This window comes from Onychostoma macrolepis, chromosome 18 (assembly GCF_012432095.1).
Source record: "Onychostoma macrolepis isolate SWU-2019 chromosome 18, ASM1243209v1, whole genome shotgun sequence".
NCBI classification, from domain to species: domain Eukaryota; kingdom Metazoa; phylum Chordata; class Actinopteri; order Cypriniformes; family Cyprinidae; genus Onychostoma; species Onychostoma macrolepis.
In genome coordinates this window covers 1,508,572-1,526,021 of record NC_081172.1, presented here as the reverse complement: position 1 = coordinate 1,526,021, position 17,450 = coordinate 1,508,572, and the positions used below count along the sequence as shown (strand labels likewise).

Below are 17,450 nucleotides of genomic sequence, written 5' to 3'. Positions count from 1 at the left end.
ATACCGTTATAAAATCACATCACACCTAAATTCTGATAAAGCACAAAGCTATTCAAGACTTCATCAAGGATGTGCGTCCGTAACTACTTCATCAGCGGGGTTTCTTCATTTCAGGCTAGTGGAACTAATTAGGGAGGGTCTTAATACTGCTGGTGACGATTTTGGAGTCAGTCTAGCACCACCAACAGTTTAAAGTTTCAATTTATATGAACTGACTGATTTTATGTCCAAAAAAAGCATATTTTTTAAAACTTGTTTTACTGCTTTCACCAAATTTTCCTCAAATTTGAGTTCATTAAATGCTTTGATGTATTGCACTTGGTTAAATGGTTATAGAATCAGAAATAAAATTACTAAATTAATAAAAAAAAAAAAGCAATAGTAAATCTAATCACTTTTTTAATTGTTATTTTTTACAAACAAACAAATAACTTAAAATGACCACCAGTAGTGTTTATATATTCATATTATTTAAAAAACAAATTTATATTACTATTTTATATTGTTTTAATGAATTATTTTTATTTATTATGATTAGGATTGTGTGCCATTGCTGTGCTTGGCCAAGTTTTTGCTTTATTTATATATTTGAAATTTGTGTGTGTTGTGTCGTTGTGTGTGTTGTGTGTGTGCAGGACATTATCCATTACTTTCACAGACATTTCTATAAACTCTGAAACACAAATCAATACAGTGCAAATGGCAAAATACGGGTAAAGACACCTGTTAAAAAAAAAAAAAAAAAGTAATAGTAAATCTAATCACTTTTTAATTGTTATTTTTACAAACAAACAAATAATTAAAATGACCACCAGTAGTGTTTATATATTCATATTATTTAAAAACAAATTTATATTACTATTTTATATTGTTTTAATGAATTATTTTATTTATTATGATTAGGATTGTGTGCCATTGCTGTGCTTGGCCAAGTTTTTGCTTTATTTATATATTTGAAATTTGTGTGTGTTGTGTCGTTGTGTGTGTTGTGTCGTTGTGTGTGTTGTGTGTGCAGGACATTATCCATTACTTTCACAGACATTTCTATAAACTCTGAAACACAAATCAATACAGTGCAAATGGCAAAATACGGGTAAAGACACCTGTTAAAAAAAAAAAAAAAAAAAAACAGAAATTTCCTTCATTTTAATACAGTACATTGTTCTCCATTTCTACTGTTTCTTTTAGAGCGTCAACATAACTGAAGCGGAGTTTATACAACCATCATTTTCAAAAGTTTCTTTCATTTTCAGGGTTTCTGTTCTGGCCAAAATCCACGAAGCCACTGCAATCATCTAGCAGCCTGAATAAACGTGGGAATTACAGAAAGAGAAGAGCCAGTGACAGGCCCAATTAGAGAGCATGACGCATGTGTGTATGTCATCTCTACACTGGCACGGCTCAGAGAGAGAGGCGATGTCTGTGAGAGAGGGACAGCGGGACAAAGGGCCGGTCTCTGGATGGAGGCGAGGGTCACACGGCTGCTGTGAGTTCAGCCTCTGTCTTTCTGCCTCGATCCTCATGCCTTCATTAAGAGCGGCGAGAGACGTGACTCAGCCAGGAGACAACAACAGGAGAAAGTGCTGCATCATCCTTGCTTTTTATCATAGTCTAACAACACGGTGACGAGGACAGATGCAGCAGCTGTGTGAACAGAGACACTGAACGGATTCGAGTCACTGATAGAAACAAAATGACGCAATATTCATTTACCTGAGAGCAGAATGATGATGTTGCTGACTACAGTACTGAATAACCTGGCCATTCACCAACATGGTTTTTGCTGTTGACAAGTTATACTACTCCAAGCTTCAAGACCACATTTGGCACACCTTTAGCTTTCAAGTTATTTGAAAAACCTGTGGTGTTTTGCTGAAAAATCATATATAAAATGTCCTTTTAGACACTAAACTAAAACCGTTAAAATATTTGAAACAAAGCTGAAAATAAAAATGTTGTCTTGGCAACTAACTACATGAAGTAGAAGTACTGAAAAATACAATAATAGAAATTGCATGTGTATGTATATGTTCAGTTTTATTTCTAGAGTACATTTAAGCATGAAACAAGGCCGACCAAAGTACTGCACAACAAACAATAATATATAATGAGGAGAAATCAATGTGTGTATTATTATTTTATATATATATATATATATATATATATATATATATATATTAAAGTCAGTAAAAGTAGGGCCCAATGCAAAAAGTTAATATGAAGGAATTTTCATATTGATTTCACTTTTTTTCCCCTCATATTTTGAATTATTTTGTTTTAGGGTTAAAAGAAAAGGAAAATTTCATGCAAGAAAATTACCAATACCTTTTCCATATTTTTTTTTTACCGTTTAAAACTAAAACTGGAAAAACAAAACAAAATCAAAGTTAAATAGAACAAACAAAAAAGACAAGCACATTAAAAAAAACACACTAAAATTAAAATAAAAGCTGAAAATATAAAGAATAAATAATAGTATATTATCATATATATTAAACATATTATTATATATTGTACATTAGTTCTTCCTGACAGGTATCATTAAATGAATTGTCCTGAGACATTGGGGTAAAAAACATTTATCAAATTGGAAATGCTTTGAAGTTATCAAAAAGTCTGAAATTACTCACAGCTCCTTTAAATATATGGATGGGGAAAATAAAGTGGCTTAAGTTGGTGCGCAGCAAAACAAAAAACAGGAATGGAGTGTCTGTCGGCTAAAAGCATGTATATTGCATCATGCTGTGCAACACTGGAGACTGGTTCGAGACCAGCAGGTGCGGATCCCATTCTCCAGCCCAGAACCACCGTTCTTAAAAACAACTAGATGTTTGCTGGCTGAAATATGACCAGAATCACTATGCATTTTCATTTGTTGCCAGCAGTGAACAAGAACACGTACCTCTCTTGTTCATGCGAAAAAAGTGTAAGGCTATTGGCCAGGACAGAAATGTCATTAGAGAAACTCCGCCCACGTGGAGAAAGGGTGCCGTGACCTGCAGGACAAAAACAGAAACACAAACACATTACAGAAACTGGATTTGAGGAAAAGCCGCTCAGGTTGTCGTCTCAATGATTGTCAGTGACTCACCTGAAAAGAAAGGAGCAGCGTCGTCCATTCTTTGCTCCATAAGTCAGAGAGCACAGCTGTGGCACTGATCGAGAAGCTGAGAGTCACCAGGATACCAATCTGTGCAAAAAAATACTAATTATAGCAGTGCTGCATTTTAGCTACACTTTGAATTAGTTTCATGCTTACATTTTCTGTTTCTATATTAATTAAAAGTAAGGACACACTAAATAAAAAAATCTGAAAATATTTTTGAAAATAATTGAATTTAAATTTAAAATTAGACAAAAACTACAGTGAATGCATAACATTTTTCTTTCAATAAGAGCAAACTTAAATAAATATATATATATATATATATATTAGGGGTGTCAACGTTAACGCATGCGATTAATCAAAAATTTTAACGCGTTAATATTTTTTTAAAGCAGATTAATCGTTTGATAAGGTTTAACCCCAACTTGCCGTCATCGCAGCGTGGAAGGTTATCTATCATTGTGTGATGAGCACCCCATATTGACAGAAAAACACAGAATTGTTGACATTTTTGCAGATTTATTAAAAAAGAAAAACTGAAATATCACATGGTCCTAAGTATTCAGACCCTTTGCTGTGACACTCATATATTTAACTCAGGTGCTGTCCATTTCTTCTGATCATCCTTGAGATGGTTCTACACCTTCATTTGAGTCCAGCTGTGTTTGATTATACTGATTGGACTTGATTAGGAAAGCCACACACCTGTCTATATAAGACCTTACAGCTCACAGTGCATGTCAGAGCAAATGAGAATCATGAGGTCAAAGGAACTGCCTGAAGAGCTCAGAGACAGAATTGTGGCAAGGCACAGATCTGGCCAAGGTTACAAAAAATTTCTGCTGCACTTAAGGTTCCTAAGAGCACAGTGGCCTCCATAATCCTTAAATGGAAGGCGTTTGGGACGACCAGAACCCTTCCTAGAGCTGGCCGTCCGCCAAACTGAGCTATCGGGGAGAAGAGCCTTGGTGAGAGAGGTAAAGAAGAACCCAAAGATCACTGTGGCTGAGCTCCAGAGATGCAGTCGGGAGATGGGAGAAAGTTGTAGAAAGTCAACCATCACTGCAGCCCTCCACCAGTCGGGGCTTTATGGCAGAGTGGCCCGACGGAAGCCTCTCCTCAGTGCAAGACACATGAAAGCCCGCATGGAGTTTGCTAAAAAACACCTGAATAAGATTCTCTGGTCTGATGAGACCAAGATAGAACTTTTTGGCCTTAATTCTAAGCTGTATGTGTGGAGAAAACCAGGCACTGCTCATCACCTGTCCAATACAGTCCCAACAGTGAAGCATGGTGGTGGCAGCATCATGCTGTGGGGTGTTTTTCAGCTGCAGGGACAGGACGACTGGTTGCAATCGAGGGAAAGATGAATGCGGCCAAGTACAGGGATATCCTGGAAGAAAACCTTCTCCAGAGTGCTCAGGACCTCAGACTGGGCCAAGGTTTACCTTCCAACAAGACAATGACCCTAAGCACACAGCTAAAATAACGAAGGAGTGGCTTCACAACAACTCCGTGACTGTTCTTGAATGGCCCAGCCAGAGCCCTGACTTAAACCCAATTGAGCATCTCTGGAGAGACCTAAAATGGCTGTCCACCAACGCTTTACCATCCAACCTGACAGAACTGGAGAGGATCTGCAAGGAGGAATGGCAGAGGATCCCCAAATCCAGGTGTGAAAAACTTGTTGCATCTTTCCCAAAAAGACTCATGGCTGTATTAGATCAAAAGGGTGCTTCTACTAAATACTGAGCAAAGGGTCTGAATACTTAGGACCATGTGATATTTCAGTTTTTCTTTTTAATAAATCTGCAAAAATGTCAACAATTCTGTGTTCTTCTGTCAATATGATGTGCTGTGTGTACATTAATGAGGAAAAAAATGAACTTAAATGATTTTAGCAAATGGCTGCAATATAACAAAGAGTGAAAAATAAGGGGGTCTGAATACTTTCTGTATCCACTGTATATATACATACGCACACATTTAAATATAATGGAGTTGAATAGGGACATGTAAATTATATAAAATTCAGTATATTTAAAAAAAATTCTAAATATTTATAAACATGTACAGTAGTAGTTTACACTGTTAGTAGTTGAGTTATTGTGTTTTGTTAATTTTATTTATTTTTAATTCTATATAGTAATTTTCATTGTTAGTTTGTCATTTTATTATATCAAGATAAATGAGAAATGTTGCAAAGGCAACTATAGCTGAAAAAAAAGTCTAGTTTTATATACTTGTAAATATATTATATATATATATTTTATTTCAGTTAACGTTTATTAGGTTTTTTTCTTTTTACCATAACAATCCTGCAGTGTCAACTAAAACTGAAACTATTAACTAAAATGTTGAATGAAATAAAGCAGAAATAAAATAATGTTGCCTGTCATGGCAACAAACTAAAATATAAGTACTAAAATTTCATAAAAATAAAACTGATAAAAATATTTTAAAAAAAACTAATAAAAATTACAAAAGCAAATAATTTCTAAAGTGAACATTCAAATAAAAAATATTTCAAAATATTGAAAACAATATCTTATATAAAAAAAATATAGCACAGCAAAATATTTCTGGAATTTTGGCTTATGTTGGAGCCTAAAACCACAACAACAACATGTGTGTTAAGAGCAAATAAAATAAAATTTCTATTAATTACAGCAGCCCCGAAATTACACTTTAAACTGACATATTTAGCAAAGCTCTATTCAGCATTAAAAACTTATCATCATAAATAAATTTAATCTTAGGTTCAACACAATCTGTGAATCGTCTGAAGCTGTTTCTCTGGTAACGAAGATATGGGATGAATACAAATGTGCGAGACGAGGCGAGGACGGCAGGATAAACGATGAAGAGCTTCTTTGATCACCTTGTGGCTCCAGTGGAGGTAAAGCCTCTGTCCTTCAGAGAGAAGGCACACGGCCAGGACCTGCACAGCATCAACACAACGTTAGCATCAGGATGAAAGCCATACTGAAGCACTCTGCTGCAGTTCACTGTTCTCACCAGCAGGAGGGCGATGTAGGTGAAGAGAGCCGCAGCGAGCACCAACAACACCACCGACCATGGGAACCAGAAGCCCAGGTTCCCGAAGTTAAACCTGCAGAAATACAGCACAGGCTTTAAGAACGAATTAATATATTATTTTTAAAGGTCAATGTGACATCAAAATGCATTTTTAGTTTTAAAAGTGTTTGGTAAATGAATAAATGTAACTGGTTAAAAGTCCAGGGACAAATGACAAAGAAAAATTCAGAAAATATTTTGACAAAAATTACAGTGAATGCATGACTTTTACTTTCAATAAAAGCAAAATTCATTTTTTTTTAATCTTATATAAGTTATTCAAATATAATGGAGATGAATAGGGACATGCAAACTCCTGATATTCTGTTTTTAAACGTTTATCTATGCATATGTAAAATCAATCAAATAATGTAATTATATAATTAACAAGCCATAGGGACACACAAAATAAAAAAAAATTAAAAATCTGAAAATATTTTTTTTATATTTTAGACAAGCTACAGTGAATGCATTACATTTTATGCAATACATCATTTTATATAACCCATTCAAATAGGGACATGCAAACTCCTGATAAAAAATATTTTAAAATAAATTAAACAGTATGTTTAATTCAAGTAATGTAATTATATAATTAATTAGCCAGAGACACACACACAATTTAAAAATTCAGAACTTATTTATTTTTTTACATATTTCAACAAAAACAAAAATCACAGAAAATGCATGACATTTTACTTTCAATAGAAGTATTCATTTATTTTTTTAATTTTATATAACCCATTCAAGTATAATGGAGATGAACAGGGATGTGCAAATTCCTAATATTCTGATGAAAAATATTTAAAAATATAATGTATGGAGTATTTTTAGTTTATCTATGCCTTATGTGTCAAATTAAGTAAAGTAATTATATAATTAACAAGCCATAAGGACACACAAAACAAAAATAATAATAAAAAAATAAATGCACATTGCATAAGTAAAATGCAATTTTTTTAAAGGTTTTTCTATGCCTTATATAATCAAATCAACCATGTGATGTATAATTAATAATGTTTTTTTAGACAAACTATAGTGAATGCATGCTATTTTACTTTGAATAAGAGCAAAACATTTTTCTCAAGTTTATATAACCCATTCAAATGGAAATGAACAGGGACATGCACATTTTTTGTCAAAAAAAAAAAAAAATGTACAGTATGCTTTTTTTCTATGCCTTAATCATGTAATGCAATTATATAATTCAGAAGCCATAGGGACACACAAATGGCAGAGGTTTCTGTGAATGACACATCAGTTTAACTGCGTGTAAATCCATCTGTGTGTCCATCTCGAGACACTCACCAGTCAAAGTCGTTGTAGTCATTCTGCGCCTCACTCCAGAAGTACAGGAATATCAGGCTCAGGAAAAACGTTACGATGAGCAGAGCAAAACTAGTGCACTCCAACTGTAAAACAGAGCCATCATGAGCCGTGAGAACACCCACACTGCACCGCAATTACTCAACACAGTGGCTCGAGTCAGAAATGCAGGAGGAGGATGAAACATGAGGCTAATACTAACTTTGCAATTCAAATAGTTGATTAGGAGCCGTCCAGCACAGCAATCATACAGTGAGTCATCAGCCGCTTTTAAATGACTCAATGAATGATGCTTTCTGAGTCAGAGCACTCAGATGACTGTGTACGACTTCAAGGGGAGCTTGTTTATCTGCACTGAAAACAGCTCCATTTAGAAGCAGCCCGTCAGCAGATGAAGAGTTAAAGAAAACTCATCAGCACACGCAGGAGAAATGCCCTGATAAGTGCTTTCTATTGAGCGTGAGTGGCTTCTGCAGATATTCTGGTGAAGGGGAAAATATTCACAGATTTAGACGAAACAAGCCCCTTGAGAGAGAACAATATGTTGGTACTTTTTTAAGGTAGAACAGAAGGTCATGGGTTTGTGTCCCAGGGAGTGTATGAAATTATTCATTTCTTTTTAATTGCTTTGAATGCAACTCAAGATGCTTTAGATAAAATTGCCTGTTAAAATGCATAACTACTAAATCTTTGAACTATGTGGTGATTTTTTGAATGAATAAAAACTAAATGAATACAGTGTATGATCAAAAGTGCAAAGACAAATGACAAAAAAATGAAGGGGGGAGTGTGCAAAATTCAGTAAATATATTTTGGACAAACTAGTGAATGCATGACATTTTACTTTTAATAAAAAATATATTTTATTTTATATAATGCATTCAAATGTAATGAAAATAATATTTATATTATATATGGCAACATATCTAATTTGTGTTTAAATGTTTTATAAAATAATATTTTTATAATTTTAGAAAGTTAAATAATGTATAAAACATTATATATTTCAGCTTATATTTCATATTATATATTTCAGCTGAAATAGCCATTTCATATTATAGCGACTGAGATATATAATTACAGATATATAATTATATTTATTTACAGTGAATGCATGACAACATTTTTTATTTCAATTTTATATAACCCATTCAAATATAATGGATATTGAGAAATATTCCGACAAAGAAATATTTAAAAATAAAATGTCAAGTCAAGTCATAATACTGATTATAAGCCTGCTTTAAAATGTTAAGAATGCATTAAAATGCATACCACAGAAATATTAGGGGGGAAAAAAATCATTTTTCTTAATTTGACTGAATTTTGTTATTGATGCTGTTTATTACTGTATGAAATGTTAAATTTTTGCCTAAAAAAATGCCTTTTTTGCCTTCTAGTGAAGTTGCTGCAATGCATTGCTGGGATTGCTAGAACTGCAACCAAAATAAAAAATCTAATAAAGCAGAATTACAGTCAAACCAGATTTTATTCAGACACCTTTAACATTTCTCACATTATCAGTTTATTTGCTATGGTTTAGAAAATGGTAATAAAATATGAGAAGAACTCAGAGTTAACTGTGTCAGAACAAATTGATCTTGATAATGTCATATGTAATGAAAGTTATATGTAATGAATTGGGTTGAATAGCTGTCAGCTGTTAAATTTAAGAACACAATTAGATAAAACCAATTTAGCTCAACCAATTACCAAGCAATGCTTCATTTTGTTCAGTCTGTGTGTAAAAGGTCACATTAGCAATTAAAGAAAAAAAACACTTAAGCAAAACATGCTCAGGTCTAAGTGTCTGAATCATTTTTGGTCCCAAATTATCATCAATTTTACTGGTAGTCCACTGTATGAAGAATTTTTGGGTATGTCACAGTTTACTTTATTTTGCTATCCTCACTTACATAAATGAACTATAGTGTCCTGCACCCGCTAGTAAAAAAAATAACAATATATATATATATATATATATATATATTTTTGGTTTGACTGTATTTTGCTGTTCTATGATGCCTAAACATGCCGTCTATGTAGGCAGCTCACTGTGTTTTGGAACAAAACTTGTATGGAAACCATTACTGCAGAAAAGCATAATCAGGAGTGATTCCAAGCACCATGATGATCATGTTTGCTCACCCGACTGCAGCAGCATTCCCCCGGCTGGGCTTTGGCGCGCTGGTAGCGTCTCCACTGGCAGCCGTACAGGCCGGCCAGACACGAGACAAACGGCTGGTGCTCATAGCGCTGCAGCAGCTGCCGCCGAACCACCTTTAGCTTCCCCAGCTTCAGTCTGGACAGGCTCACCGGAGAGCGGCCCATGGATCAGCCGCTCCCCTGCATGGAGCGGCCCGGAGCAGACGGATAACAGGAACCGATCAGACGGATCAGGATCTGCCAGAGACAAAGAGAACGAGGCCGTGATTTTGCTAAGTAAGACATGTTCCAGGATCAACATCTTATGCAAAGCCTGACAAACTGTAAGACGTAACAAGTTGAGAGAGCTGGTACGAACACTAAAATGCTGATCAAATTTAAGACCTTTTTTAAAGTGCCCCAATTATGGATTTTTGAAGACGAGCTTTCATGCAGTGTGTAACACAGCTCTAAGTGAATGAAAACATCCTGCAAAGTTTTAAATCTGAAAGTGCACCGTGTATAAAGTTAAAAGAAAGAGTCGACTCTGAATCATTGAAACGAATCCCAAGCTGTTTCATATTGCCACCCACTTGTTGGTCTTTTTGCGTTGGTTTGAATGAAAATGCAAATTCATTCTTTGCCACTAGGTGCCGCTTTTGAGCGTTAAAAATAGCGGTTTTCCCGGTAACGCTGTACACAAAGCAGCACTGCACTCACAAACACTGCTTTATCAGGCGTTACAGGCGAGATGAGATTAAAATGAGACCAATTGGACCAATCACCGCAGATTAGCGTCACGCAAAGGAGGGGTTTGGAAAAATGGGAGGTTGGGAGATGTTGAGCAAGTAAGGTAAAAATAAAAAGTGTTTTTTGACCTTGCATGCATGTCAACCTGTTGTTAGGGACTCCCAAAACCAAACCACATATGAACCTTTCATTACCCATAATAGGGGCACTTTAAGAGCAGCTAAAATCAATTTAAAAATAAAAATTAATACTATATGAGCAGGGTAGGGCGATGTCTATGGGCAAGGTCTAATTTCTCCTATTATACTGAACTCTATGGTGTATCAAGCTACAGCGAGAGAAAATGATCAGTCTTAATTATTTGGGGAATTCCTCCAGTCACATCGACTGGATTGTGTTTCCTGACAGAAGGAGGCCTGGTTACAGAAGTACTTCAGAAACCTTAAACTACATTGCACAGGGAGGTAATAGTGATGCATCCCGAGCTGGTTGAAAATCAATTAAAATATGTGACTATTCAAGTCGGCTGAATCGCAATACTGTTGGGAGTTTATATAAATGTACTTCTGCGGGGAACTGACTGTTTTAAAAAAAGTTTAGATGGTATTTTCTTTTCATCTTGCCTCTGTATAATGCATATTAAAGTAGTGTTTATAAGCACAGTGCTGCTTTGTTTACAGCATAACCAAAGAAATGCTGTATTGCTGCTGTTCTTATTCAGCCCGTCTGCTGCTTGTTTTATATAGTATAGTTTTACTAATTTAAAGTCAGACCGTTCTGTTTTTGCTTCTAATTTCAAAACTATACAATCTAATTTAAATTAAAAATGTGATTAAAATGCAGTGGTCACCTCACAAGCAAAAGCAAAGCCTTGGTTTGTCTATATGAAGAGATTCCTTTTATTTGCATTATTTATTTGATTTGAGATTGTTTTAAAAAATTCAATTTAGCTTTATTTGACATTTCAATTTCACAAAGATATGTGCACCATTTTGTCTAAATCTCATTTCGTTGAAAAAGGGAACAAAAAACCTACTAAATAGTATAATATTATATATAACATCTGTATAGTTACACAAACAAACAGACAAGCAGCTGTGTCTGATCAATGTTATTAATACTATAATATATAATATTTTATTCAGCAAGAATGCATTAAATTGATCAAAAGTGACAGTAAAGGCATTAATAATGTTACAAAAGATTTCTATTTCAAACCAATTCTGTCCTTTTGAACTTTCTATTCATCAAAGTATCCTGAAAAACAAATTATATCATGGTTTCCACAAAAATATTGGGCAGCACGACTGTTTTCAACATGGATGATAATCAAAAATGTTTGTTGAGCAGCAAATCAGCATATTAGAATGATTTCTGAAGATCATGTAACACTGAAGACTGCAGTAATGATGCTGAAAATACAGCTTTGATCACAGAAATAAATTACATTTGAACATATTCATATAGAACAGCTGTTTGAAAATGTAATTTCACATTTTTCCTGTATTTTTGATAAATTCAGCCTTGGTGAGCAGAAGAGACTTTATTCTCAAAAACACTGATAAATCTCACCAATCCCAAACATTTGAACGGTAGTGTACAATATGAAATCTTGAACAATATAACCCAGGATGAACAATTTGAAGTAAGAAAAGCACATTGCAAAGTTATTTCACCCATACTGTTGCTCATCCGTTTGCATTTCTTGTTCAGAATCTGCACATTTGCAAGACTCACAGACACAGACTGGGCTGTTCATCATCTTTGTCCCAGACAGACTGTGTGATCTGATAGAGGATCTGTGAGGGGAATTCTGCAGAGAATAATGTCTGACCCGTCTCTGATCTCCAGACAGACACATCAGAGCTAAACCGGTTAGCAGGCGGCGGATTAGAGCAAAAACAGCAGAGATGTTATCCAGAACGCTCACTGCTCAAGTTCACTCGTGACAAGTCAGATTGATACTGATAAACTCCATCCAGTGCGGTTACAAAAAACCAGGTTTATTCCGAGTGAGTCAGAACATCTCGACCTTGTTTTCATTTGACACCTTGCACTTTTAGAAAGAAGTACAGTTCTGAGTGGCTCCTCACACGTGCAACGAAAGAATCATGTGCTCACGATCAATAATCGATCTCAGAACAGCGCTGGGACGTCGTACAAAACACGTCTCAGCATCTGTCAGTGGCCTTCAAGGTTTAATGATCAGCAGAGCTTGTGTTGTAGTTCTGCTCTAATGAGAATACCTGCACTTAAGCCCCGCCCTGAGAGGCTGTTGTCATGGCAAAGACTGTCCTTGAGTGAAAGTATCCCATCAGGATGTGTAGCTGAGGCGGGAAGCGTTGCATTAGCTCGTTTATTGCTTCACTCAACATCACTAATGCAACCTGTCTGAAACCTGGCTGCATTGATCTATCAAACTAAATCTTGATATTTTTAATGCAAAACAAGGCAAAAAGCATGTAAACAACATACTTAGTCAAGAAGCAATACTGCATGAGATCATAAGTTTTAAAATGTTTCTTTCAAAGAAAAATTACTTGTTGCATCACATCTTATTAAGAAATAAAAGACTCCTAGTTTATCACTTTTATGTACGTCAGGCATAATTTCCTGAATGGTAAAATATGATGTTGTAAGATATCTATAATGCTGATGAGATAACACAGGATATTGCGTTACGAATGGTGGGTCGCACAATCATAAACTCATAAAACACACTGAATAAAAGCCACACGCTGACCGAAATCAAATGTATTCTCAGCCAGAAGAATATGACGTAACATTATAAAAACACTGTTGTTTGACTGACAGATATTGCCAATAGCCGCTGATTAACTCACTGATGTGGCCATTAAATCAAACGGCAGCCTGTGAATGGCTATGCATTTAAAAGCACAATTACAGACTACAGAAAAAAATATATATATAAATAATAAAAAAATATACATATTATATACTGTATGTGTATATATATATATAAATCATTTTATGTATGTGTGTGCGCACAAAATCTTTTTTTTTTTTCTAGATTTAAAATATTGAATTTTTATGTAATATGCTTTATGCATTATAAACTAAAACCTTTGACACAGAGAAGAAATTGATAAGTTATCTGAACTTTTTCGTGGGCGCAGCCTATTATGATTTTCTGGACTTGAACACGAAGACTTATAGACTGCCATGAGCTAAAAATGCGTTTAGATCAGCGGCTCCTGTATTTTCATTAGCTAATGGAAGATCATGTCAACTTAACTGCGTCCCAGAATGCACAGCGCTAATTTCTGAACGTCAGCCTCACATAAGGCCAATTTTCTTATTACAGTGAGCTTCAGAAACATCTGAAAGGATCAAACATTACATTAAAATTCTATACTTTAAATCTAGAATGTGTTACAAAATTATACAGAAGAGTAAGAATTAACAATATTATAAAATTAAATATTCTTGCAAATAGTTATATATACATATATACATACACATACATATTTCATATAAAGTTTATATTTGAAATAAAATATATATATATATATATATATATAAAAATTATATTTCTTTTATACATAATCTAAAATATTGACTATTTGTGTATTTATTTACTTTAGTGCTTATTTTAGAAACATCTGAAACTGTACACAGCTCCCTTTATGAGACAATTTCATCCTCATCATGCCCTTTGAACTAGAAATATGCCATGATGGCACAGCAAGATATTTTCCTCGCCTATCTAGCATGCAAAATAACTTCAGCGGCAATGACACAGTAAAAGTGCCATAATGCAATAAAACAGCACTGCTGATAACACAACTTTAACATCCTCAGGTCAACAGTCAAATGACTGAACAGATCACGATTCCACGACTGAAGTAACACAACATACACATTAGCAGGAGTCTCAGGGCAAATGGATTGTAGTGGAAATGCTATTGGTTTTTGTGCATGAGGCAGAAGGTCTTTAATATTGAATGACTGCGGGAGATTGAGTTGTGACGTCTAGTTAAAGAGAGTAAAAGCGTTCTCACGCGCCGTCGCAGCAGAGAGAGGCTTGCTTCACGCTCGCCGAGGCACAACGCTTTGTTTAGACATAAATAAACAATGCACAGTAATAATGGCCGCCGTTAGCAGCAGCAGGACTATTGTTTATTCTTGCCCTCAATCACTCCATGCACTCGGTCTCTCTGCCTCCACGTTCAGTTCAATAAAACACTTTACAGGCAAGATACCAGAGAAAAGCACTGTCAGACGAGACACTATAGAGTTCACGTGTATAAGGATTTATGAGAATTGTTTTGGATTAAATAAATAAAAATACGTCACACACAAGGTATGCATTTCATCAGCTCATGCATTCCTTGGGAGTTGAACCCACGACCCTGGCGTTGCTTGCGCAATGCTGGGGTTTTATAAGTGCTGAACTTGTTAAGGTGCTAAGTGGTTTCTAGGATTTGTTGCTAAATGGTTACTAGGGATCGTTGCTGGGTGGTTACTAGGGTGTTTTGGGTTGTTAGCATAGTAGGTGGTTGCTGGGTTGTTGCTAGGATGTTCTGAATTGTTGCAAAGTGGTTGCTAGGGTGTTTTGGGTTGTTGCTGTTGGACAGTTACTAGGATGTTTTGGTTGGTCTAGGTGGTTGCTAGGGTGTTTTGGGTTGTTGCTAAGTGGTTGCTAAGAAGTGTTGGGTTGTTGCTAGGTGGTTACTAGTGTTTTTGCTTGTTTCTTGGTGGCTACTAAGATGGTTTGGGTTGTTTCTACAGTAGGTGGTTGCTAGGGTGTTTTGGGCTGTTGCTAAGTGGCTGCTAAGGTGTTTTGGGTTGTTGCTACAGTAGGTGGTTGCTAGGGTGTTCTGGGATGTTGCTAGGGTGTTTTGGGTAGTTGCTAGGTGGTTGCTAATGCTAAGAATTTTTGGGTTGTTGCTAGATGGCTACTAGGGTGTTCATAGTGGACTGTGTTTACATTAATCTCACGTCATGAAAGCCAAGGTGCAAGTACATTTAACCACTTACATGACTCAGCCGAACATACAAGGGCTCTTCTTCGTGAGCATTTGAGTATGCAGTTAAAAACTTGCCTAGTGCGCCATCTGCTGTTAAAAACTAAGCTCAGAATCGATTCCAGAGAGAATCGCGATGCATTCCAACAATCTCAGAATCAATACACGAATTGCGATACATTGATTTACTCTCCTAGCCCTAGTGTTTCGGGTTGTTGCTACAGTAGGTTGTTGCTAGGGTGCTTTGGGTTGTTGCTAGGTGGTTACTAAGATATTTGGGCTGTTGCTACAGTAGGTGGTTGCTAGGGATGCTTTGGGTTGTTGCTAGGTGGTTGCTAGGGTGCTTTGGGTTGTTGCTAGGTGGTTACTAGAATGTTTTAGGCTGTTGCTGGGTGGTTTCTAGGGCGTTTTGTGATGTTGCCACTGTAGGTGGTTGCTAAGGTGCTTTGGATAGCTGCTAGGTGGTTTTATAAGATATTTTGGGCTGTTGCTACAGTAGGCAATTACTATGGCGGTTCCTGGTGGATACTAGCCTAGGTGGTTACTAGGGATTGTTGCTGGGTTGTTGCTAGGCGGTGACACTCCGGCTGCATGATTTGAGGTATCATTCATGTCAATAGTGACGTGGCTCCAGTTACACAATCCTGAGGGTTATAGGTGTAGTCACATCACTAACCCTCAATATGGGCAACAGTGATAGCCACGCTCGCCTTAGTTGACTTAGCAAAAAAGAACGAATAAAAGGAAATAAATCCTATTAACACTATTAACCTGATCTCTCTCACACACACACCAGCACTTAACGAGATCTGTATAAAGAAGGAAATGACCTGTTTGACCACGAACAGAAACAGACAATCCTCTTACCAACCGCACACCAAACCTTTTGTACTGAACCGATTTAAAACAACACAAACATATGACAGAGATCTCTTATTCTGGCTGCTTAGACAAGACAATGATCTGTGAAAATAGAATAGAAAAACCAGTGACGGTAACAGATGGTAAAAGTGTGGTATTTCACACTATGGCACTGAATTATTCTGACATATACAATACTTCAAAAAAGACAATGTGACAATGTATCGCCATACATACATATATATATATGTGTGTGTGTGTGTGTGTGGGTCAAAATCTAACATTCACTAGCTTGAAATTTCACTTCAGTTTCCACTGTAGAAATGAAGCTTTCAACAGACTAAACTGAATAGACACTCACTTTTGTCTTTTGTTTTCATTGACTTTCCAGAAGCGTCGGAACATTGTAACGGATCTATTCAACGACACTGTTCGACAACAAACACCTGCTGACTGACAGACAACATCACGAGTTCGAGTCACAGTTCCAGGTTGATCATCGCGTCGCGAGAGTCAGAACTGATAAATGAAAGGCGCGTGAATGTTTTACTCACCGATCTTTCAGCGGTTATTCCGGTTATTATCGATCATCTATCTGCTGTATCGGAAGATCAGAGCAGCTCCGTATTGATCAGTGTTTCTGTGTTTGTGAGCAGCAGCTGCTACTGAACACCTGTTACTCACAACACACTCACAAGATACTCCTCCCACCGACTCTCTCTCTCTCTCTCTCTCTCTCTCTCTCTGGCACCGGTTTGCATGCTTCCTTAATTAGCTCAAGGTTTTACATTTCACATTCATATTTAGTATTCTTATTTTTAGGCGTGTTTAATGTTTACATTATCCTATTTATGATTAGCCTGTAAATTTGAGGTTTAAAAAATTACATTTAAATGTTAAATATTTACATTTACACTTAACTATTTCTCCATATAGCCTATGCATTGAAAATGAGACTTTAATTTGACTGTACTATTTTTGCAACTGCATATGCAAAAACAAAAGTTCCATTAGCTGCAGCTTAGGTAAATTTAAGCAAAACCGCAGCTAGAGAGAACTTTTGACTTTACATCACGTGGAGATAAAGACTTTGTTACAGCTTTCCTGTGTGAATACTAGCCCTGCCTTCTCTATAGGCTACATAAATATACATTAAATATAAATGAACATATATTCAGCGCTCATTGACTTTTATA

The 17,450-nt window shown here is 35.9% G+C and overlaps 1 protein-coding gene across 2 annotated transcripts in view; it reads right to left on the bottom strand.

Moving 5' to 3' along the window:
• gdpd4a (glycerophosphodiester phosphodiesterase domain containing 4a) overlaps nt 1-16,963 on the bottom strand; it is a 35,634-nt gene extending 18,671 nt beyond the window's left edge. For both annotated transcript variants that reach the window (XM_058750551.1, XM_058750550.1), the window contains exons 1-7: nt 16,809-16,963; nt 9,659-9,913; nt 7,493-7,596; nt 6,125-6,218; nt 5,988-6,047; nt 3,092-3,190; nt 2,903-2,996 (exon numbers count right to left, since the gene is read on the bottom strand). In XM_058750551.1, coding sequence (XP_058606534.1) covers nt 2,903-2,996; nt 3,092-3,190; nt 5,988-6,047; nt 6,125-6,218; nt 7,493-7,596; nt 9,659-9,841 — 634 coding nt within the window. In that variant the 5' untranslated portion in view covers nt 9,842-9,913; nt 16,809-16,963. The remainder of the gene's footprint in view (nt 1-2,902; nt 2,997-3,091; nt 3,191-5,987; nt 6,048-6,124; nt 6,219-7,492; nt 7,597-9,658; nt 9,914-16,808) is intronic.
• Nucleotides 16,964-17,450: the final 487 nt, after the last annotated feature.